This window comes from Oncorhynchus nerka, linkage group LG25 (assembly GCF_034236695.1).
Source record: "Oncorhynchus nerka isolate Pitt River linkage group LG25, Oner_Uvic_2.0, whole genome shotgun sequence".
Lineage (NCBI taxonomy): Eukaryota > Metazoa > Chordata > Actinopteri > Salmoniformes > Salmonidae > Oncorhynchus > Oncorhynchus nerka.
The window spans coordinates 1,603,091-1,624,399 of NC_088420.1; the positions used below are offsets into that span (position 1 = coordinate 1,603,091).

At 50.6% G+C, this 21,309-nt stretch overlaps 1 protein-coding gene across 1 annotated transcript in view; it reads left to right on the top strand.

The window, feature by feature from the left end:
* The window catches only part of LOC115127342 (gamma-aminobutyric acid receptor subunit beta-3-like), a 101,623-nt gene that overhangs the window by 30,238 nt on the left and 50,076 nt on the right, over positions 1-21,309 (top strand). The window contains exon 5 of the mRNA XM_065009465.1: positions 19,127-19,347. Coding sequence (XP_064865537.1) covers positions 19,127-19,347 — 221 coding nt within the window. The remainder of the gene's footprint in view (positions 1-19,126; positions 19,348-21,309) is intronic.

A 21,309-nucleotide genomic window follows, 5' to 3' on the forward strand; every position in this document is an offset into this window, starting at 1 on the left:
TGTTTCTAGCTCTGACAGTGCAGTGGAATAGTTGTGTTTCTAGGTCCTACAGTAAATTGGAATGCTTGTGTTTCTAGCTCCTACAGTACAGTGGAATGCTTGTGTATCTAGCTCCTACAGTACAGTGGAATGCTTGTGTTTCTAGCTCCTACAGTGCAGTGGAATAGTTGTGTTTCTAGCTCCTACAGTACAGTGGAATGCTTGTGTTTTTAGGTCCTACAGTACAGTGGAATAGTTCTGTTTCTAGGTCCTACAGTGCAGTGGAATAGTTGTGTTTCGAGGTCCTACAGTGCAGTGGAATAGTTGTGTTTCTAGCTCCTACAGTGCAGTGGAATAGTTGTGTTTCTAGCTCCTACAGTGCAGTGGAATGCTTGTGTTTCTAGCTCCTACAGTGCAGTGGAATAGTTGTTTCTCGCTCCAACAGTACAGTGGAATAGTTGTGTTTCTAGGTCCTACAGTAGAGCGGAATAGTTGTGTTTCTAGCTCCTACAGTGCACTGGAATAGTTGTGTTTCTAGGTCCTACAGTGCAGTGGAATAGTTGTGTTTCTAGCTCCTACAGGGCAGTGGAATAGTTGTGTTTCTAGCTCCTACAGTGCAGTGGAATGCTTGTGTTTTTAGGTCCTACAGTACAGTGGAATAGTTGTCAGGCTCTTAATATAGGCCAATACAGTACTCTAATACTGTAACATAGGCCAATACAGTACTGTAATATAGGCCATTTCAGTAATACCTTCCATTTACATAGCAGAAAATGTTTTCCAAAGTGACAGCAGTCCATACATTTAGCTATGTAACCCCAGTGGGAATTCAACCCACAACTTTGGTGTTGCCAGGGCCATGCTCTATTGAACCGAGCTACGGACAGGACCACTACAATTACATTCCTACAATACCAAAGTGCTTGTTTATGTTGCTGACTTCTTAACTTTGTAACCACTATTTTAGGAGATTCATAATGAGTCAGCAGAGCATAGCTAAGTGGTCGAGCCCACAGAGGGCCATTTTAAAAGCATTACCCTCAACAGTAGAACCGGTCTTAGAGGGTTGTATCCCAAATGACACCCCGTTTCCTATACAGTTGCACTACTTTTGACCACGGCCCCATAGGGCTCTGGTGAAGAGTAGTGCACTATGTAGGGAATAGGTTGCCAGTTGGGACAGATGATCAGAATGGTTTCTGAATAATATACAGCCTGACTCTGTTGCTTGAAGTGTGGCAGGTTGTTATAACCCTGTCCTAGCCTGCTTCAGGTTGTTATAACCCTGTCCTAGCCTGCTTCAGGTTGTTATAACCCTGTCCTAGCCTGCTTCAGGTTGTTATAACCCTGTCCTAGCCTGCTTCGGGTTGTTATAACCCTGTCCTAGCCTGCTTCGGGTTGTTATAACCCTGTCCTAGCCTGCTTCGGGTTGTTATAACCCTGTCCTAGCCTGCTTCGGGTTGTTACAACCCTGCCCTAGCCTGCTTCGGGTTGTTACAAAGTTATTATTTTTATTTGAAGATTCTGCGAGGTTATCGGCCATCCTTACAAACTGAAACAGACAGTAGTGTCGATGCTGTGGCTCAGTTGGCGAGGTTATCGGCCATCCTTACAAACTGAAACAGACAGTAGTGTCGATGCTGTGGCTCAGTTGATGAGGCATGGCTCTTGCAATGCCAGGGTTGTGAGTTTGATTCCCATGGGGGACCAGTAAAAAAAATGAAGAAATGTATCCACTTAGTCGCTCTAAAGTGCCTGCTAAATAACTAAAATAGCTCCCTTTATAGTTCCATATGTTTGACCAGGGGCTCTGGTGAAAGGTAGTAGGTATACCCCCTGCCTGGGTCTGTGCTATACTAGACACCCCCTGCCTGGGTCTGTGCTATACTAGACACCCCCTGCCTGGGTCTGTGCTATACTAGACACCCCCTGCCTGGGTCTGTGCTATACTAGACACCCCCTGCCTGGGTCTGTGCTATACTAGACACCCCCTGCCTGGGTCTGTGCTATACTAGACACCCCTGCCTGGGTCTGTGCTATACTAGACACCCCCTGCCTGGGTCTGTGCTATACTAGACACCCCTGCCTGGGTCTGTGCTATACTAGACACCCCCTGCCTGGGTCTGTGCTATACTAGACACCCCCTGCCTGGGTCTGTGCTATACTAGACACCCCCTGCCTGGGTCTGTGCTATACTAGACACCCCCTGCCTGGGTCTGTGCTATACTAGACACCCCCTGCCTGGGTCTGTGCTATACTAGACACCCCTGCCTGGGTCTGTGCTATACTAGACTCCCCTGCCTGGGTCTGTGCTATACTAGACACCCCTGCCTGGGTCTGTGCTATACTAGACACCCCTGCCTGGGTCTGTGCTATTCTAGACACCCCTGCCTGGGTCTGTGCTATACTAGACACCCCTGCCTGGGTCTGTGCTATACTAGACACCCCCTGCCTGGGTCTGTGCTATACTAGACACCCCCTGCCTGGGTCTGTGCTATACTAGACACCCCCTGCCTGGGTCTGTGCTATTCTAGACACCCCCTGCCTGGGTATTTGCTATACACCCCCTGCCTGGGTCTGTGCTATACTAGACACCCCTGCCTGGGTCTGTGCTATACTAGACACCCCTGCCTGGGTCTGTGCTATACTAGACACCCCCTGCCTGGGTCTGTGCTATACTAGACACCCCTGCCTGGGTCTGTGCTATACTAGACACCCCTGCCTGGGTCTGTGCTATACTAGACACCCCCTGCCTGGGTCTGTGCTATACTAGACACCCCCTGCCTGGGTCTGTGCTATACTAGACACCCCCTGCCTGGGTCTGTGCTATTCTAGACACCCCCTGCCTGGGTATTTGCTATACACCCCCTGCCTGGGTCTGTGCTATACTAGACACCCCCTGCCTGGGTCTGTGCTATACTAGACACCCCCTGCCTGGGTCTGTGCTATACTAGACACCCCCTGCCTGGGTCTGTGCTATACTAGACACCCCCTGCCTGGGTCTGTGCTATACTAGACACCCCCTGCCTGGGTCTGTGCTATTCTAGACACCCCCTGCCTGGGTCTGTGCTATACTAGACACCCCCTGCCTGGGTCTGTGCTATACTAGACAACCCCTGCCTGGGTCTGTGCTATACTAGACACCCCCTGCCTGGGTCTGTGCTATACTAGACACCCCCTGCCTGGGTCTGTGCTATACTAGACACCCCTGCCTGGGTCTGTGCTATACTAGACACCCCTGCCTGGGTCTGTGCTATACTAGACACCCCTGCCTGGGTCTGTGCTATACTAGACACCCCCTGCCTGGGTCTGTGCTATACTAGACACCCCCTGCCTGGGTCTGTGCTATACTAGACACCCCTGCCTGGGTCTGTGCTATACTAGACACCCCGCCTGGGTCTGTGCTATACTAGACACCCCCGCCTGGGTCTGTGCTATACTAGACACCCCCGCCTGGGTCTGTGCTATACTAGACACCCCCCGCCTGGGTCTGTGCTATACTAGACACCCCCGCCTGGGTCTGTGCTATACTAGACACCCCCGCCTGGGTCTGTGCTATACTAGACACCCCCGCCTGGGTCTGTGCTATACTAGACACCCCCGCCTGGGTCTGTGCTATACTAGACACCCCTGCCTGGGTCTGTGCTATACTAGACACCCCTGCCTGGGTCTGTGCTATACTAGACACCCCTGCCTGGGTCTGTGCTATACTAGACACCCCCTGCCTGGGTCTGTGCTATACTAGACACCCCCTGCCTGGGTCTGTGCTATACTAGACACCCCCTGCCTGGGTCTGTGCTATACTAGACACCCCCTGCCTGGGTCTGTGCTATACTAGACACCCCTGCCTGGGTCTGTGCTATACTAGACACCCCCTGCCTGGGTCTGTGCTATACTAGACACCCCCTGCCTGGGTCTGTGCTATACTAGACACCCCCTGCCTGGGTCTGTGCTATACTAGACACCCCTGCCTGGGTCTGTGCTATACTAGACACCCCTGCCTGGGTCTGTGCTATACTAGACACCCCTGCCTGGGTCTGTGCTATACTAGACACCCCCTGCCTGGGTCTGTGCTATACTAGACACCCCTGCCTGGGTCTGTGCTATACTAGACACCCCCTGCCTGGGTCTGTGCTATACTAGACACCCCCTGCCTGGGTCTGTGCTATACTAGACACCCCCTGCCTGGGTCTGTGCTATTCTAGACACCCCCTGCCTGGGTCTGTGCTATACTAGACACCCCTGCCTGGGTCTGTGCTATACTAGACACCCCCTGCCTGGGTCTGTGCTATACTAGACACCCCCTGCCTGGGTCTGTGCTATACTAGACACCCCTGCCTGGGTCTGTGCTATTCTAGACACCCCCTGCCTGGGTATTTGCTATACACCCCTGCCTGGGTCTGTGCTATACTAGACACCCCCTGCCTGGGTCTGTGCTATACTAGACACCCCTGCCTGGGTCTGTGCTATACTAGACACCCCCTGCCTGGGTCTGTGCTATACTAGACACCCCTGCCTGGGTCTGTGCTATACTAGACACCCCCTGCCTGGGTCTGTGCTATACTAGACACCCCTGCCTGGGTCTGTGCTATACTAGACACCCCTGCCTGGGTCTGTGCTATACTAGACACCCCTGCCTGGGTCTGTGCTATACTAGACACCCCTGCCTGGGTCTGTGCTATACTAGACACCCCTGCCTGGGTCTGTGCTATACTAGACACCCCCTGCCTGGGTCTGTGCTATACTAGACACCCCCTGCCTGGGTCTGTGCTATACTAGACACCCCTGCCTGGGTCTGTGCTATACTAGACACCCCCTCTGTGCCTGGGTCTGTGCTATACTAGACCCCCCGCCTGGGTCTGTGCTATACTAGACACCCCCGCCTGGGTCTGTGCTATACTAGACACCCCCCGCCTGGGTCTGTGCTATACTAGACACCCCCCGCCTGGGTCTGTGCTATACTAGACACCCCCGCCTGGGTCTGTGCTATACTAGACACCCCCGCCTGGGTCTGTGCTATACTAGACACCCCCGCCTGGGTCTGTGCTATACTAGACACCCCCGCCTGGGTCTGTGCTATACTAGACACCCCCTGCCTGGGTCTGTGCTATACTAGACACCCCCCGCCTGGGTCTGTGCTATACTAGACACCCCCGCCTGGGTCTGTGCTATACTAGACACCCCCGCCTGGGTCTGTGCTATACTAGACACCCCCCCGCCTGGGTCTGTGCTATACTAGACACCCCCCGCCTGGGTCTGTGCTATACTAGACACCCCCGCCTGGGTCTGTGCTATACTAGACACCCCCGCCTGGGTCTGTGCTATACTAGACACCCCCGCCTGGGTCTGTGCTATACTAGACACCCCCCGCCTGGGTCTGTGCTATACTAGACACCCCCCGCCTGGGTCTGTGCTATACTAGACATCCCCCGCCTGGGTCTGTGCTATACTAGACACCCCCCCGCCTGGGTCTGTGCTATACTAGACACCCCCGCCTGGGTCTGTGCTATACTAGACACCCCCTGCCTGGGTCTGTGCTATACTAGACACCCCCTGCCTGGGTCTGTGCTATACTAGACACCCCCTGCCTGGGTCTGTGCTATACTAGACACCCCCTGCCTGGGTCTGTGCTATACTAGACACCCCTGCCTGGGTCTGTGCTACTAGACACCCCCTGCCTGGGTCTAGACACCCCCTGCCTGGGTCTGTGCTATACTAGACACCCCCTGCCTGGGTCTGTGCTATACTAGACACCCCTGCCTGGGTCTGTGCTATACTAGACACCCCCTGCCTGGGTCTGTGCTATACTAGACACCCCTGCCTGGGTCTGTGCTATACTAGACACCCCCTGCCTGGGTCTGTGCTATACTAGACACCCCCTGCCTGGGTCTGTGCTATACTAGACACCCCCTGCCTGGGTCTGTGCTATACTAGACTCCCCTGCCTGGGTCTGTGCTATACTAGACACCCCCTGCCTGGGTCTGTGCTATACTAGACACCCCTGCCTGGGTCTGTGCTATTCTAGACACCCCCTGCCTGGGTCTGTGCTATACTAGACACCCCTGCCTGGGTCTGTGCTATACTAGACACCCCCTGCCTGGGTCTGTGCTATACTAGACACCCCCTGCCTGGGTCTGTGCTATACTAGACACCCCCTGCCTGGGTCTGTGCTATTCTAGACACCCCCTGCCTGGGTATTTGCTATACACCCCCTGCCTGGGTCTGTGCTATACTAGACACCCCCTGCCTGGGTCTGTGCTATACTAGACTCCCCCTGCCTGGGTCTGTGCTATACTAGACACCCCCTGCCTGGGTCTGTGCTATACTAGACACCCCCTGCCTGGGTCTGTGCTATACTAGACACCCCCTGCCTGGGTCTGTGCTATTCTAGACACCCCCTGCCTGGGTCTGTGCTATACTAGACACCCCCTGCCTGGGTCTGTGCTATTCTAGACACCCCCTGCCTGGGTATTTGCTATACACCCCCTGCCTGGGTCTGTGCTATACTAGACACCCCCTGCCTGGGTCTGTGCTATACTAGACTCCCCCTGCCTGGGTCTGTGCTATACTAGACACCCCTGCCTGGGTCTGTGCTATACTAGACACCCCTGCCTGGGTCTGTGCTATTCTAGACACCCCTGCCTGGGTCTGTGCTATACTAGACACCCCCTGCCTGGGTCTGTGCTATACTAGACACCCCCTGCCTGGGTCTGTGCTATACTAGACACCCCTGCCTGGGTCTGTGCTATACTAGACACCCCCTGCCTGGGTCTGTGCTATTCTAGACACCCCTGCCTGGGTATTTGCTATACACACCCCTGCCTGGGTCTGTGCTATACTAGACACCCCTGCCTGGGTCTGTGCTATACTAGACACCCCCTGCCTGGGTCTGTGCTATTCTAGACACCCCCTGCCTGGGTCTGTGCTATACTAGACACCCCTGCCTGGGTCTGTGCTATACTAGACACCCCCTGCCTGGGTCTGTGCTATACTAGACACCCCCTGCCTGGGTCTGTGCTATACTAGACACCCCTGCCTGGGTCTGTGCTATACTAGACACCCCTGCCTGGGTCTGTGCTATACTAGACACCCCTGCCTGGGTCTGTGCTATACTAGACACCCCCTGCCTGGGTCTGTGCTATACTAGACACCCCCTGCCTGGGTCTGTGCTATACTAGACACCCCCGCCTGGGTCTGTGCTATACTAGACACCCCCGCCTGGGTCTGTGCTATACTAGACACCCCCCGCCTGGGTCTGTGCTATACTAGACACCCCCCGCCTGGGTCTGTGCTATACTAGACACCCCCGCCTGGGTCTGTGCTATACTAGACACCCCCGCCTGGGTCTGTGCTATACTAGACACCCCCGCCTGGGTCTGTGCTATACTAGACACCCCCGCCTGGGTCTGTGCTATACTAGACACCCCCCGCCTGGGTCTGTGCTATACTAGACACCCCCGCCTGGGTCTGTGCTATACTAGACACCCCCGCCTGGGTCTGTGCTATACTAGACACCCCCGCCTGGGTCTGTGCTATACTAGACACCCCCGCCTGGGTCTGTGCTATACTAGACACCCCCGCCTGGGTCTGTGCTATACTAGACACCCCCGCCTGGGTCTGTGCTATACTAGACACCCCCGCCTGGGTCTGTGCTATACTAGACACCCCTGCCTGGGTCTGTGCTATACTAGACACCCCCTGCCTGGGTCTGTGCTATACTAGACACCCCTGCCTGGGTCTGTGCTATACTAGACACCCCCTGCCTGGGTCTGTGCTATACTAGACACCCCTGCCTGGGTCTGTGCTATACTAGACACCCCCTGCCTGGGTCTGTGCTATACTAGACACCCCTGCCTGGGTCTGTGCTATACTAGACACCCCCTGCCTGGGTCTGTGCTATACTAGACACCCCCTGCCTGGGTCTGTGCTATACTAGACACCCCCTGCCTGGGTCTGTGCTATACTAGACACCCCTGCCTGGGTCTGTGCTATACTAGACACCCCCTGCCTGGGTCTGTGCTATACTAGACACCCCCTGCCTGGGTCTGTGCTATACTAGACACCCCTGCCTGGGTCTGTGCTATACTAGACACCCCCTGCCTGGGTCTGTGCTATACTAGACACCCCCTGCCTGGGTCTGTGCTATACTAGACACCCCCTGCCTGGGTCTGTGCTATACTAGACACCCCTGCCTGGGTCTGTGCTATACTAGACACCCCTGCCTGGGTCTGTGCTATACTAGACACCCCCTGCCTGGGTCTGTGCTATACTAGACACCCCCTGCCTGGGTCTGTGCTATACTAGACACCCCCGCCTGGGTCTGTGCTATACTAGACACCCCCGCCTGGGTCTGTGCTATACTAGACACCTGGGTCCCGCCTGGGTCTGTGCTATACTAGACACCCCCGCCTGGGTCTGTGCTATACTAGACACCCCCCCGCCTGGGTCTGTGCTATACTAGACACTAGACACCCCCCGCCTGGGTCTGTGCTATACTAGACACCCCCGCCTGGGTCTGTGCTATACTAGACACCCCCGCCTGGGTCTGTGCTATACTAGACACCCCCGCCTGGGTCTGTGCTATACTAGACACCCCCCGCCTGGGTCTGTGCTATACTAGACACCCCCCGCCTGGGTCTGTGCTATACTAGACACCCCCCGCCTGGGTCTGTGCTATACTAGACACCCCCGCCTGGGTCTGTGCTATACTAGACACCCCCCGCCTGGGTCTGTGCTATACTAGACACCCCCGCCTGGGTCTGTGCTATACTAGACACCCCCCGCCTGGGTCTGTGCTATACTAGACACCCCCCGCCTGGGTCTGTGCTATACTAGACACCCCCCGCCTGGGTCTGTGCTATACTAGACACCCCCCGCCTGGGTCTGTGCTATACTAGACACCCCCGCCTGGGTCTGTGCTATACTAGACACCCCCGCCTGGGTCTGTGCTATACTAGACACCCCCGCCTGGGTCTGTGCTATACTAGACACCCCCGCCTGGGTCTGTGCTATACTAGACACCCCCGCCTGGGTCTGTGCTATACTAGACACCCCCCGCCTGGGTCTGTGCTATACTAGACACCCCCCGCCTGGGTCTGTGCTATACTAGACACCCCCCGCCTGGGTCTGTGCTATACTAGACACCCCCTGCCTGGGTCTGTGCTATACTAGACACCCCCTGCCTGGGTCTGTGCTATACTAGACACCCCCTGCCTGGGTCTGTGCTATACTAGACACCCCCTGCCTGGGTCTGTGCTATACTAGACACTAGACACCCCCTGCCTGGGTCTGTGCTATACTAGACACCCCCTGCCTGGGTCTGTGCTATACTAGACACCCCCTGCCTGGGTCTGTGCTATACTAGACACCCCCTGCCTGGGTCTGTGCTATACTAGACACCCCCTGCCTGGGTCTGTGCTATACTAGACACCCCCTGCCTGGGTCTGTGCTATGTCTAGACACCCCTGCCTGGGTCTGTGCTATACTAGACACCCCTGCCTGGGTCTGTGCTATACTAGACACCCCCTGCCTGGGTCTGTGCTATACTAGACACCCCCTGCCTGGGTCTGTGCTATACTAGACACCCCCTGCCTGGGTCTGTGCTATACTAGACACCCCCTGCCTGGGTCTGTGCTATACTAGACACCCCTGCCTGGGTCTGTGCTATACTAGACACCCCCTGCCTGGGTCTGTGCTATACTAGACACCCCCTGCCTGGGTCTGTGCTATACTAGACACCCCCTGCCTGGGTCTGTGCTATACTAGACACCCCCTGCCTGGGTCTGTGCTATACTAGACACCCCCGCCTGGGTCTGTGCTATACTAGACACCCCCGCCTGGGTCTGTGCTATACTAGACACCCCCCGCCTGGGTCTGTGCTATACTAGACACCCCCTGCCTGGGTCTGTGCTATACTAGACACCCCCCGCCTGGGTCTGTGCTATACTAGACACCCCCCGCCTGGGTCTGTGCTATACTAGACACCCCCCGCCTGGGTCTGTGCTATACTAGACACCCCCGCCTGGGTCTGTGCTATACTAGACACCCCCCGCCTGGGTCTGTGCTATACTAGACACCCCCGCCTGGGTCTGTGCTATACTAGACACCCCCGCCTGGGTCTGTGCTATACTAGACACCCCCGCCTGGGTCTGTGCTATACTAGACACCCCCCGCCTGGGTCTGTGCTATACTAGACACCCCCGCCTGGGTCTGTGCTATACTAGACACCCCCCGCCTGGGTCTGTGCTATACTAGACACCCCCGCCTGGGTCTGTGCTATACTAGACACCCCCGCCTGGGTCTGTGCTATACTAGACACCCCCGCCTGGGTCTGTGCTATACTAGACACCCCCGCCTGGGTCTGTGCTATACTAGACACCCCCGCCTGGGTCTGTGCTATACTAGACACCCCCCGCCTGGGTCTGTGCTATACTAGACACCCCCGCCTGGGTCTGTGCTATACTAGACACCCCCCGCCTGGGTCTGTGCTATACTAGACACCCCCGCCTGGGTCTGTGCTATACTAGACACCCCCGCCTGGGTCTGTGCTATACTAGACACCCCCGCCTGGGTCTGTGCTATTCTAGACCCCCGCCTGGGTCTGTGCTATACTAGACACCCCCCCGCCTGGGTCTGTGCACACCCCCCGCCTGGGTCTGTGCTATACTAGACACCCCCGCCTGGGTCTGTGCTATACTAGACACCCCCGCCTGGGTCTGTGCTATACTAGACACCCCCCGCCTGGGTCTGTGCTATACTAGACACCCCCGCCTGGGTCTGTGCTATACTAGACACCCCCGCCTGGGTCTGTGCTATACTAGACACCCCCGCCTGGGTCTGTGCTATACTAGACACCCCCGCCTGGGTCTGTGCTATACTAGACACCCCCGCCTGGGTCTGTGCTATACTAGACACCCCCGCCTGGGTCTGTGCTATACTAGACACCCCCCGCCTGGGTCTGTGCTATACTAGACACCCCCCGCCTGGGTCTGTGCTATACTAGACACCCCCGCCTGGGTCTGTGCTATACTAGACACCCCGCCTGGGTCTGTGCTATACTAGACACCCCCGCCTGGGTCTGTGCTATACTAGACACCCCCGCCTGGGTCTGTGCTATACTAGACACCCCCGCCTGGGTCTGTGCTATACTAGACACCCCCGCCTGGGTCTGTGCTATACTAGACACCCCCGCCTGGGTCTGTGCTATACTAGACACCCCCGCCTGGGTCTGTGCTATACTAGACACCCCCGCCTGGGTCTGTGCTATACTAGACACCCCCGCCTGGGTCTGTGCTATACTAGACACCCCCGCCTGGGTCTGTGCTATACTAGACACCCCCGCCTGGGTCTGTGCTATACTAGACACCCCCGCCTGGGTCTGTGCTATACTAGACACCCCCGCCTGGGTCTGTGCTATACTAGACACCCCCCGCCTGGGTCTGTGCTATACTAGACACCCCCCGCCTGGGTCTGTGCTATACTAGACACCCCCGCCTGGGTCTGTGCTATACTAGACACCCCCGCCTGGGTCTGTGCTATACTAGACACCCCCCCTGGGTCTGTGCTATTTGGGTCTGTGCTATACACCCCCGCCTGGGTCTGTGCTATTCTAGACACCCCCGCCTGGGTCTGTGCTATTCTAGACACCCCCCGCCTGGGTCTGTGCTATACTAGACACCCCCCGCCTGGGTCTGTGCTTGCTAGACACCCCCGCCTGGGTCTGTGCTATACTAGACACCCCCGCCTGGGTCTGTGCTATACTAGACACCCCCGCCTGGGTCTGTGCTATACTAGACACCCCCCGCCTGGGTCTGTGCTATACTAGACACCCCCGCCCCCCGCCTGGGTCTGTGCTATACTAGACACCCCCCGCCTGGGTCTGTGCTATACTAGACACCCCCGCCTGGGTCTGTGCTATACTAGACACCCCCGCCTGGGTCTGTGCTATACTAGACACCCCCGCCTGGGTCTGTGCTATACTAGACACCCCCGCCTGGGTCTGTGCTATACTAGACACCCCCCGCCTGGGTCTGTGCTATACACCCCCCGCCTGGGTCTGTGCTATACTAGACACCCCCCGCCTGGGTCTGTGCTATACTAGACACCCCCCGCCTGGGTCTGTGCTATACTAGACACCCCCCGCCTGGGTCTGTGCTATACTAGACACCCCCCGCCTGGGTCTGTGCTATACTAGACACCCCCGCCTGGGGGCTATCCCCCGCCTGGGTCTGTGCTATACACCCCCGCCTGGGTCTGTGCTATACTAGACACCCCCGCCTGGGTCTGTGCTATACTAGACACCCCCGCCTGGGTCTGTGCTATACTAGACACCCCCGCCTGGGTCTGTGCTATACTAGACACCCCCCGCCTGGGTCTGTGCTATACTAGACACCCCCCGCCTGGGTCTGTGCTATACTAGACACCCCCCGCCTGGGTCTGTGCTATACTAGACACCCCCCGCCTGGGTCTGTGCTATACTAGACACCACCTGCCTGGGTCTGTGCTTGACAGGTCCTGAATAATGGCTTTGGAGGAGGGGGTCTATACTAGACAGGTCCTGAATAATGGCTGCTGGAGGATGGGGTCTATACTAGACAGGTCCTGAATAATGGCTGTGGAGGAGGGGGTCTATACTAGACAGGTCCTGAATAATGGCTGTGGAGGAGGGGGTCTATACTAGACAGGTCCTGAATAATGGCTGTGGAGGAGGGGGTCTATACTAGACAGGTCCTAAATAATGGCTGTGGAGGAGGGGGTCTATACTAGACAGGTCCTGAATAATGGCTGTGGAGGAGGGGGTCTATGCTTGACAGGTCCTGAATAATGGCTGTGGAGGAGGGGGTCTATACTAGACAGGTCCTGAATAATGGCTGTGGAGGAGGGGGTCTATACTAGACAGGTCCTGAATAATGGCTGTGGATGAGGGGGGTCTATACTAGACAGGTCCTGAATAATGGCTGTGGATGAGGGGGGTCTATACTAGACAGGTCCTGAATAATGGCTGTGGAGGAGGGGTCTATACTAGACAGGTCCTGAATAATGGCTGTGGAGGAGGGGGTCTATACTAGACAGGTCCTAAATAATGGCTGTGGAGGAGGGGGTCTATACTAGACAGGTCCTGAATAATGGCTGTGGAGGAGGGGGTCTATGCTTGACAGGTCCTGAATAATGGCTGTGGAGGAGGGGGTCTATACTAGACAGGTCCTGAATAATGGCTGTGGAGGAGGGGGTCTATACTAGACAGGTCCTAAATAATGGCTGTGGAGGAGGGGGTCTATACTAGACAGGTCCTGAATAATGGCTGTGGAGGAGGGGGTCTATGCTTGACAGGTCCTGAATAATGGCTGTGGAGGAGGGGTCTATACTAGACAGGTCCTGAATAATGGCTGTGGAGGAGGGGTCTATACTAGACAGGTCCTGAATAATGGCTGTGGATGAGGGGGGTCTATACTAGACAGGTCCTGAATAATGGCTGTGGATGAGGGGGGTCTATACTAGACAGGTCCTGAATAATGGCTGTGGATGAGGGGGGGGTCTATACTAGACAGGTCCTGAATAATGGCTGTGGATGAGGGGGGTCTATACTAGACAGGTCCTGAATAATGGCTGTGGAGGGGGGGTCTATACTAGACAGGTCCTGAATAATGGCTGTGGAGGAGGGGTCTATACTAGACAGGTCCTGAATAATGGCTGTGGAGGAGGGGGTCTATACTAGACAGGTCCTGAATAATGGCTGTGGAGGAGGGGGTCTATGCTTGACAGGTCCTGAATAATGGCTGTGGAGGAGGGGGTCTATACTAGACAGGTCCTGAATAATGGCTGTGGAGGAGGGGGTCTATACTAGACAGGTCCTGAATAATGGCTGTGGATGAGGGGGGTCTATACTAGACAGGTCCTGAATAATGGCTGTGGATGAGGGGGGTCTATACTAGACAGGTCCTGAATAATGGCTGTGGAGGAGGGGGTCTATACTAGACAGGTCCTGAATAATGGCTGTGGAGGAGGGGGTCTATACTAGACAGGTCCTAAATAATGGCTGTGGAGGAGGGGTTCTATACTAGACAGGTCCTGAATAATGGCTGTGGAGGAGGGGGTCTATGCTTGACAGGTCCTGAATAATGGCTGTGGAGGAGGGGTCTATACTAGACAGGTCCTGAATAATGGCTGTGGAGGAGGGGTCTATACTAGACAGGTCCTAAATAATGGCTGTGGAGGAGGGGTCTATACTAGACAGGTCCTGAATAATGGCTGTGGAGGAGGGGGTCTATGCTTGACAGGTCCTGAATAATGGCTGTGGAGGAGGGGGTCTATACTAGACAGGTCCTGAATAATGGCTGTGGAGGAGGGGGTCTATACTAGACAGGTCCTGAATAATGGCTGTGGATGAGGGGGGTCTATACTAGACAGGTCCTGAATAATGGCTGTGGATGAGGGGGGGGTCTATACTAGACAGGTCCTGAATAATGGCTGTGGATGAGGGGGGGGGGTCTATACTAGACAGGTCCTGAATAATGGCTGTGGATGAGGGGGGTCTATACTAGACAGGTCCTGAATAATGGCTGTGGAGGAGGGGGTCTATACTAGACAGGTCCTGAATAATGGCTGTGGAGGAGGGGGTCTATACTAGACAGGTCCTGAATAATGGCTGTGGAGGAGGGGGTCTATACTAGACAGGTCCTGAATAATGGCTGTGGAGGAGGGGGTCTATACTAGACAGGTCCTGAATAATGGCTGTGGAGGAGGGGGTCTATACTAGACAGGTCCTGAATAATGGCTGTGGAGGAGGGGGTCTATACTAGACAGGTCCTGAATAATGGCTGCTGAAGGAGGGGGTCTATACTAGACAGGTCCTGAATAATGGCTGTGGAGGAGGGTGTCTATACTAGACAGGTCCTGAATAATGGCTGTGGAGGAGGGGGTCTATACTAGACAGGTCCTGAATAATGGCTGTGGAGGAGGGGGTCTATACTAGACAGGTCCTGAATAATGGCTGTGGAGGAGGGGGTCTATACTAGACAGGTCCTGAATAATGGCTGTGGAGGAGGGAGTCTATACTAGACAGGTCCTGAATAATGGCTGTGGAGGAGGGGGTCTATACTAGACAGGTCCTGAATAATGGCTGTGGAGGAGGGGGTCTATACTAGACAGGTCCTGAATACTGGCTGTGGAGGATGGGGTCTATACTAGACAGGTCCTGAATAATGGCTGTGGAGGAGGGGGTCTATACTAGACAGGTCCCGAATAATGGCTGTGGAGGAGGGGGTCTATACTAGACAGGTCCTGAATAATGGCTGCTGAAGGCATGTTGTTGGGAGGAGTTGTTTGACACTTCAATAAATATCAACCTGACTACAGGAAATCTCTTTCCACTGTCAGACTGTGATGAATATCTCTGTCCGTTGGTTGTCTCTTCTCCTGTGAGGAGAGGAGGAGCCTCCTGAACCTGACGCTAGTGAGAGTGTAGTTCTCCCAATGAAATGCCATATTTGGGCGTTGGTTGTCTCTTCTCCTGTGAGGAGAGGAGGAGCCTCCTGAACCTGACGCTAGTGAGAGAGTGTAGTTCTCCCAATGAAATGCCATATTTGGGCGTTGGTTGAAACAATGTAAAATACAGTGTTTTATTTGATACACCTTATCGTAACCCTGCCCTATGTCTATATATACAGACACATACAGTTTGACAACACTTACTCATTCCTCATGGGTTTGTCTTTATTTTGACTTTTTACATTGTGGAATAATAGTGAAGACATCAACACTATGAAATAACACATATGGAATCATGTAGTAACCAGAAAAGTGTTAAACAAATCAACATATACAGTGCCTTGCGAAAGTATTCGCCCCCCTTGAACTTTGCGACCTTTTGCCACATTTCAGGCTTCAAACATAAAGATATAAAACTGTATTTTTTTTGTTTAGAATCAACAACAAGTGGGACACAATCATGAAGTGGAACGACATTTATTGGATATTTCAAACTTTTTTTAACAAATCAAAAACTGAAAAATTGGGCGTGCAAAATTATTCAGCCCCTTTACTTTGAGTGCAGCAAACTCTCTCCAGAAGTTCAGTGAGGATCTCTGAATGATCCAATGTTGACCTAAATGACTAATGATGATAAATACAATCCACCTGTGTGTAATCAAGTCTCCGTATAAATGCACCTGCACTGTGATAGTCTCAGAGGTCCGTTAAAAGCGCAGAGAGCATCATGAAGAACAAGGAACACACCAGGCAGGTCCGAGATACTGTTGTGAAGAAGTTTAAAGCCGGATTTGGATACAAAAAGATTTCCCAAGCTTTAAACATCCCAAGGAGCACTGTGAAAGCGATAATATTGAAATGGAAGGAGTATCAGACCACTGCAAATCTACCAAGACCTGGCCGTCCCTCTAAACCTTCAGCTCATACAAGGAGAAGACTGATCAGAGATGCAGCCAAGAGGCCCATGATCACTCTGGATGAACTGCAGATATCTACAGCTGAGGTGGGAGACTCTGTCCATAGGACAACAATCAGTCGTATATTGCACAAATCTGGCCTTTATGGAAGAGTGGCAAGAAGAAAGCCATTTCTTAAAGATATCCATAAAAAGTGTTGTTTAAAGTTTGCCACAAGCCACCTGGGAGACACACCAAACATGTGGAAGAAGGTGCTCTGGTCAGATGAAACCAAAATTGAACTTTTTGGCAACAATGCAAAATGTTATGTTTGTCGTAAAAGCAACACAGCTCATCACCCTGAACACACCATCCCCACTGTCAAACATGGTGGTGGCAGCATCATGGTTTGGGCCTGCTTTTCTTAAGCAGGGACAGGGAAGATGGTTAAAATTGATGGAATGATGGATGGAGCCAAATACAGGACCATTCTGGAAGAAAACCTGATGGAGTCTGCAAAAGACCTGACTGGGACGGAGATTTGTCTTCCAACAAGACAATGATCCAAAACATAAAGCAAAATCTACAATGGAATGGTTCAAAAATAAACATATCCAGGTGTTAGAATGGCCAAGTCAAAGTCCAGACCTGAATCCAATCGAGAATCTGTGGAAAGAACTGAAAACTGCTGTTCACAAATGCTCTCCATCCAACCTCACTGAGCTCGAGCTGTTTTGCAAGGAGGAATGGGAAAAAATTTCAGTCTCTCGATGTGCAAAACTGATAGACATACCCCAAGCGACTTACAGCTGTAATCGCAGCAAAAGGTGGCGCTACAAAGTATTAACTTAAGGGGGCTGAATAATTTTGCACGTCCAATTTTTCCGTTTTTGATTTGTTAAAAAAGTTTGAAATATCCAATAAATGTCATTCCACTTCATGATTGTGTCCCACTTGTTGTTGATTCTTCACAAAAAAATACAGTTTTATGTCTTTGTTTGAAGCCTGAAATGTGGCAAAAGGTCGCAAAGTTCAAGGGGGCCGAATACTTTCGCAAGGCACTGTATTTTATATTTGAGTTTCTTCAAAGTAGCCACCTTTGGCCTTGATGACAGCTTTGCACAAGCTTGGCATTCTCTCAACCAGCTTCATGAGGTAGTCACCTGGAATACATTTCAATTAACATGTGTGCCTAGTTAAAAGTTAACTTGTGGAGTTTCTTTCCTTCTTAATGAGTTTGAGCCAATCAGTTGTGTTGTGACAAGGTAGGAGGGATATACAGAAGACAGCCCTATTTGGTAAAAGACCAAGTCCATATTATGGCAAGAACAACTCGAATAAGCAAAGAGAAATGACAGTCTGTCATTGCTTTTTAAGACATGAAGGTCAGTCAATCCAATTTCAAGAACTTTGGAAGTTTCTTCAAGTGCAGTCGCAAAAACCATCAAGCGCTATGATGAAACTGGCTCTCAGGAGGACCGCCACAGGAAAGGCAGAACCAGAGTTACCTCTGCTGCAGAGGATAAGTTCATTAGAGTTAACTGCACCGCAGATTGCAGCCCAAATAAATGCTTTTCACAGTTCAAGTAACAGACACATCTCAACATCAACTGTTCAGAGGAGACTGCGTGAATTAGGCCTTCATGGTTGAATTGCTGCAAAGAAACCACTACTAAAGGACACCAATAATAAGAAGAGACAATGGACATTTGACCGGTGGAAATCTGTCCTTTGGTCTGATGAGTCCAAATTTTAGATTTTTGGTTGGAAACATTGTGTCTTTGTGAGAAAGTGTAGGTGAACGGATGATAACTGCATGTGTGGTTTCCACCGTGAAGCATGGAGGAGGAGGTGTGATGGTGCTTTGCTGGTGACACTGTCTGTGATTTATTTAGAATTCAAGGAACACTGAACCAGCATGGCTACCACAGCATTCTGCAGCGATACGCCATCTCATCTGGTTTTCCCTTACTGGGACTGACATTAGTTTTTTAATAGGACAATGACCCAAAACACACCTCCAGGCTGTGTCAGGGCTATTTGACTAAAGAGCAGAGTGATGGAAAGGGGGAGACCTAGTCAGTTGTACAACTGAATGCCTTCATCTGAAATTTGTCTTGTGCTTTTAATCCAACCCCTTTGAATCAGAGAGGTGTGGGGGGCTGCCATAATCGACATCCACGTCTTCGACACCCGGGGAGCAGTGGTTAACTACTTATGGGCTGAAGGACACATTTTTACCTTGTCAGCTCGGGAATTTGATCCAGCAACCTTTCGGTGACTGGCCCAATGCTCTAACCACTAGGCTACCTGCCTCCACAGATGACCTGGCCTCCACAATCATTCGACCTTAACCCAATTGTGATGGTTCGGGATGAGTTGGACAGCAGAGTGAAGGAAAAGCAGCCAACAAGTTGTTAGCATATGTGGGAACTCCTTCAGACTGTTGGAAAAGCATTCCTCATGAAGCTGGTTGAGAGAATGGCAAGAGTGTGCAAAGTTGTCATCACGGCAAATGGTGGCTACTTTTTTTTAAAGAATCTCAAATATAAAATATATTTTGATTTGTTTAACACTTTTTTTGGTTACTACATGATTCCATATGTGTTATTTCATAGTTTTGACGTTTTCAATATTATTCTACAATGTGGAAAATAGTACAAATAAAGAAAAACCCTTGAATGAGTTGTTGTATCCAAACGTTTGACTGGTTCTGTAGATGGGAAACCATGATACGACTGCTCTAATTCTCTGTGCGTCTCCAGGACTACACGTTGACCATGTACTTCCAGCAGTACTGGAGGGACAAGAGGCTGGCGTACGCTGGGATCCCCCTCAACCTGACGCTGGACAACCGGGTCGCCGACCAGCTCTGGGTCCCCGACACCTACTTCCTCAATGATAAGAAGTCCTTTGTGCATGGGGTCACCGTGAAGAACCGTATGATCCGACTCCATCCGGACGGCACCGTGCTCTACGGACTGAGGTTAGTACTGTCTCTCCACATATATATATATATATATAATGTCTCATCTGAGGTTAGTACTGTCTCTCCACATATATATATATATAATGTCTCATCTGAGGTTAGTACTGTCTCTCCACATATTATATATATATAATGTCTCATCTGAGGTTAGTACTGTCTCTCCACATATTATATGTATATAATGTCTCATCTGAGGTTAGTACTGTCTCTCCACACATATATATATATATATATATATAATGTCTCATCTGAGGTTAGTACTGTCACTCCACATATATATATATATATATAATGTCTCATCTGAGGTTAGTACTGTCTCTCCACACATATATATATATATAATGTCTCATCTGAGGTTAGTACTGTCTCTCCACATATATATATATATATATATATATATATATATATACAATGTTTCATCTGAGGATAGTGTCTCTCCACATATATATATATATAATGTCTCATCTGAGGTTAGTACTGTCTCTCCACATATATATATATATATAATGTCTCATCTGAGGTTAGTACTGTCTCTCCACATATATATATATAATGTCTCATCTGAGGTTAGTACTGTCTCTCCACATATATATATATATATATATATATATATATATAATGTCTCATCTGAGGTTAGTACTGTCTCTCCACATATATATATATAATGTCACATCTGAGGTTAGTACTGTCTCTCCACATATATATATATATATATAATGTCTCATCTGAGGTTAGTACTGTCACTCCACATATATATATATAATGTCTCATCTGAGGTTAGGACTGTCTCTCCACATATATATATAATGTCTCATCTGAGGTTAGTACTGTCTCTCCACATATATATATAATGTCTCATCTGAGGTTAGTACTGTCACTCCACATATATATATAATGTCTCATCTGAGGTTAGTACTGTCTCTCCATATATATATATATATACATAATGTCTCATCTGAGGTTAGTACTGTCTCTCCACATATATATATATAATGTCTCATCTGAGGTTAGTACTGTCTCTTCACATATATATATATAATGTCTCATCTGAGGTTAGTACTGTCACTCCACATATATATACATAATGTCTCATCTGAGGTTAGTACTGTCTCTCCACATATATATATAATGTCTCATCTGAGGTTAGTACTGTCTCTCCATATATATATATATATATATATATAATGTCTCATCTGAGGTTAGTACTGTCTCTCCACATATATATATAATGTCTCATCTGAGGTTAGTACTGTCTCTCCACATATATATATAATGTCTCATCTGAGGTTAGTACTGTCACTCCACATATATATATATAATGTCTCATCTGAGGTTAGTACTGTCTCTCCACATATATATATAATGTCTCATCTGAGGTTAGTACTGTTAGTACTATTTAGCAGTATATTGTATATGTTATATGTAGCAGTATATTATATATGGTATATGTAGCAGTATATTGTATATATTATATGTAGCAGTATATTATATATTATATGTAGCAGTATATTATATATGGTATATGTTGCAGTATATATTATATGTAGCAGTATATTATATATGGTATATGTAGCAGTATATTATATATGTTATATGTAGCAGTATATTATATATGTTATATGTAGCAGTATATTATATATTATATGTAGCAGTATATTATATATTATATGTAGCAGTATATTATATATGTTATATGTAGCAGTATATTATATATGTTATATGTAGCAGTATATTATATATTATATGTAGCAGTATATTATATATGGTATATGTTGCAGTATATATTATATGTAGCAGTATATTATATATGGTATATGTTGCAGTATATATTATATGTAGCAGTATATTGTATATGGTATATGTTGCAGTATATATTATATGTAGCAGTATATTATATGTGTTATATGTAGCAGTATATTATATATATGGTATATGTAGCAGTATATTGTATATATTATA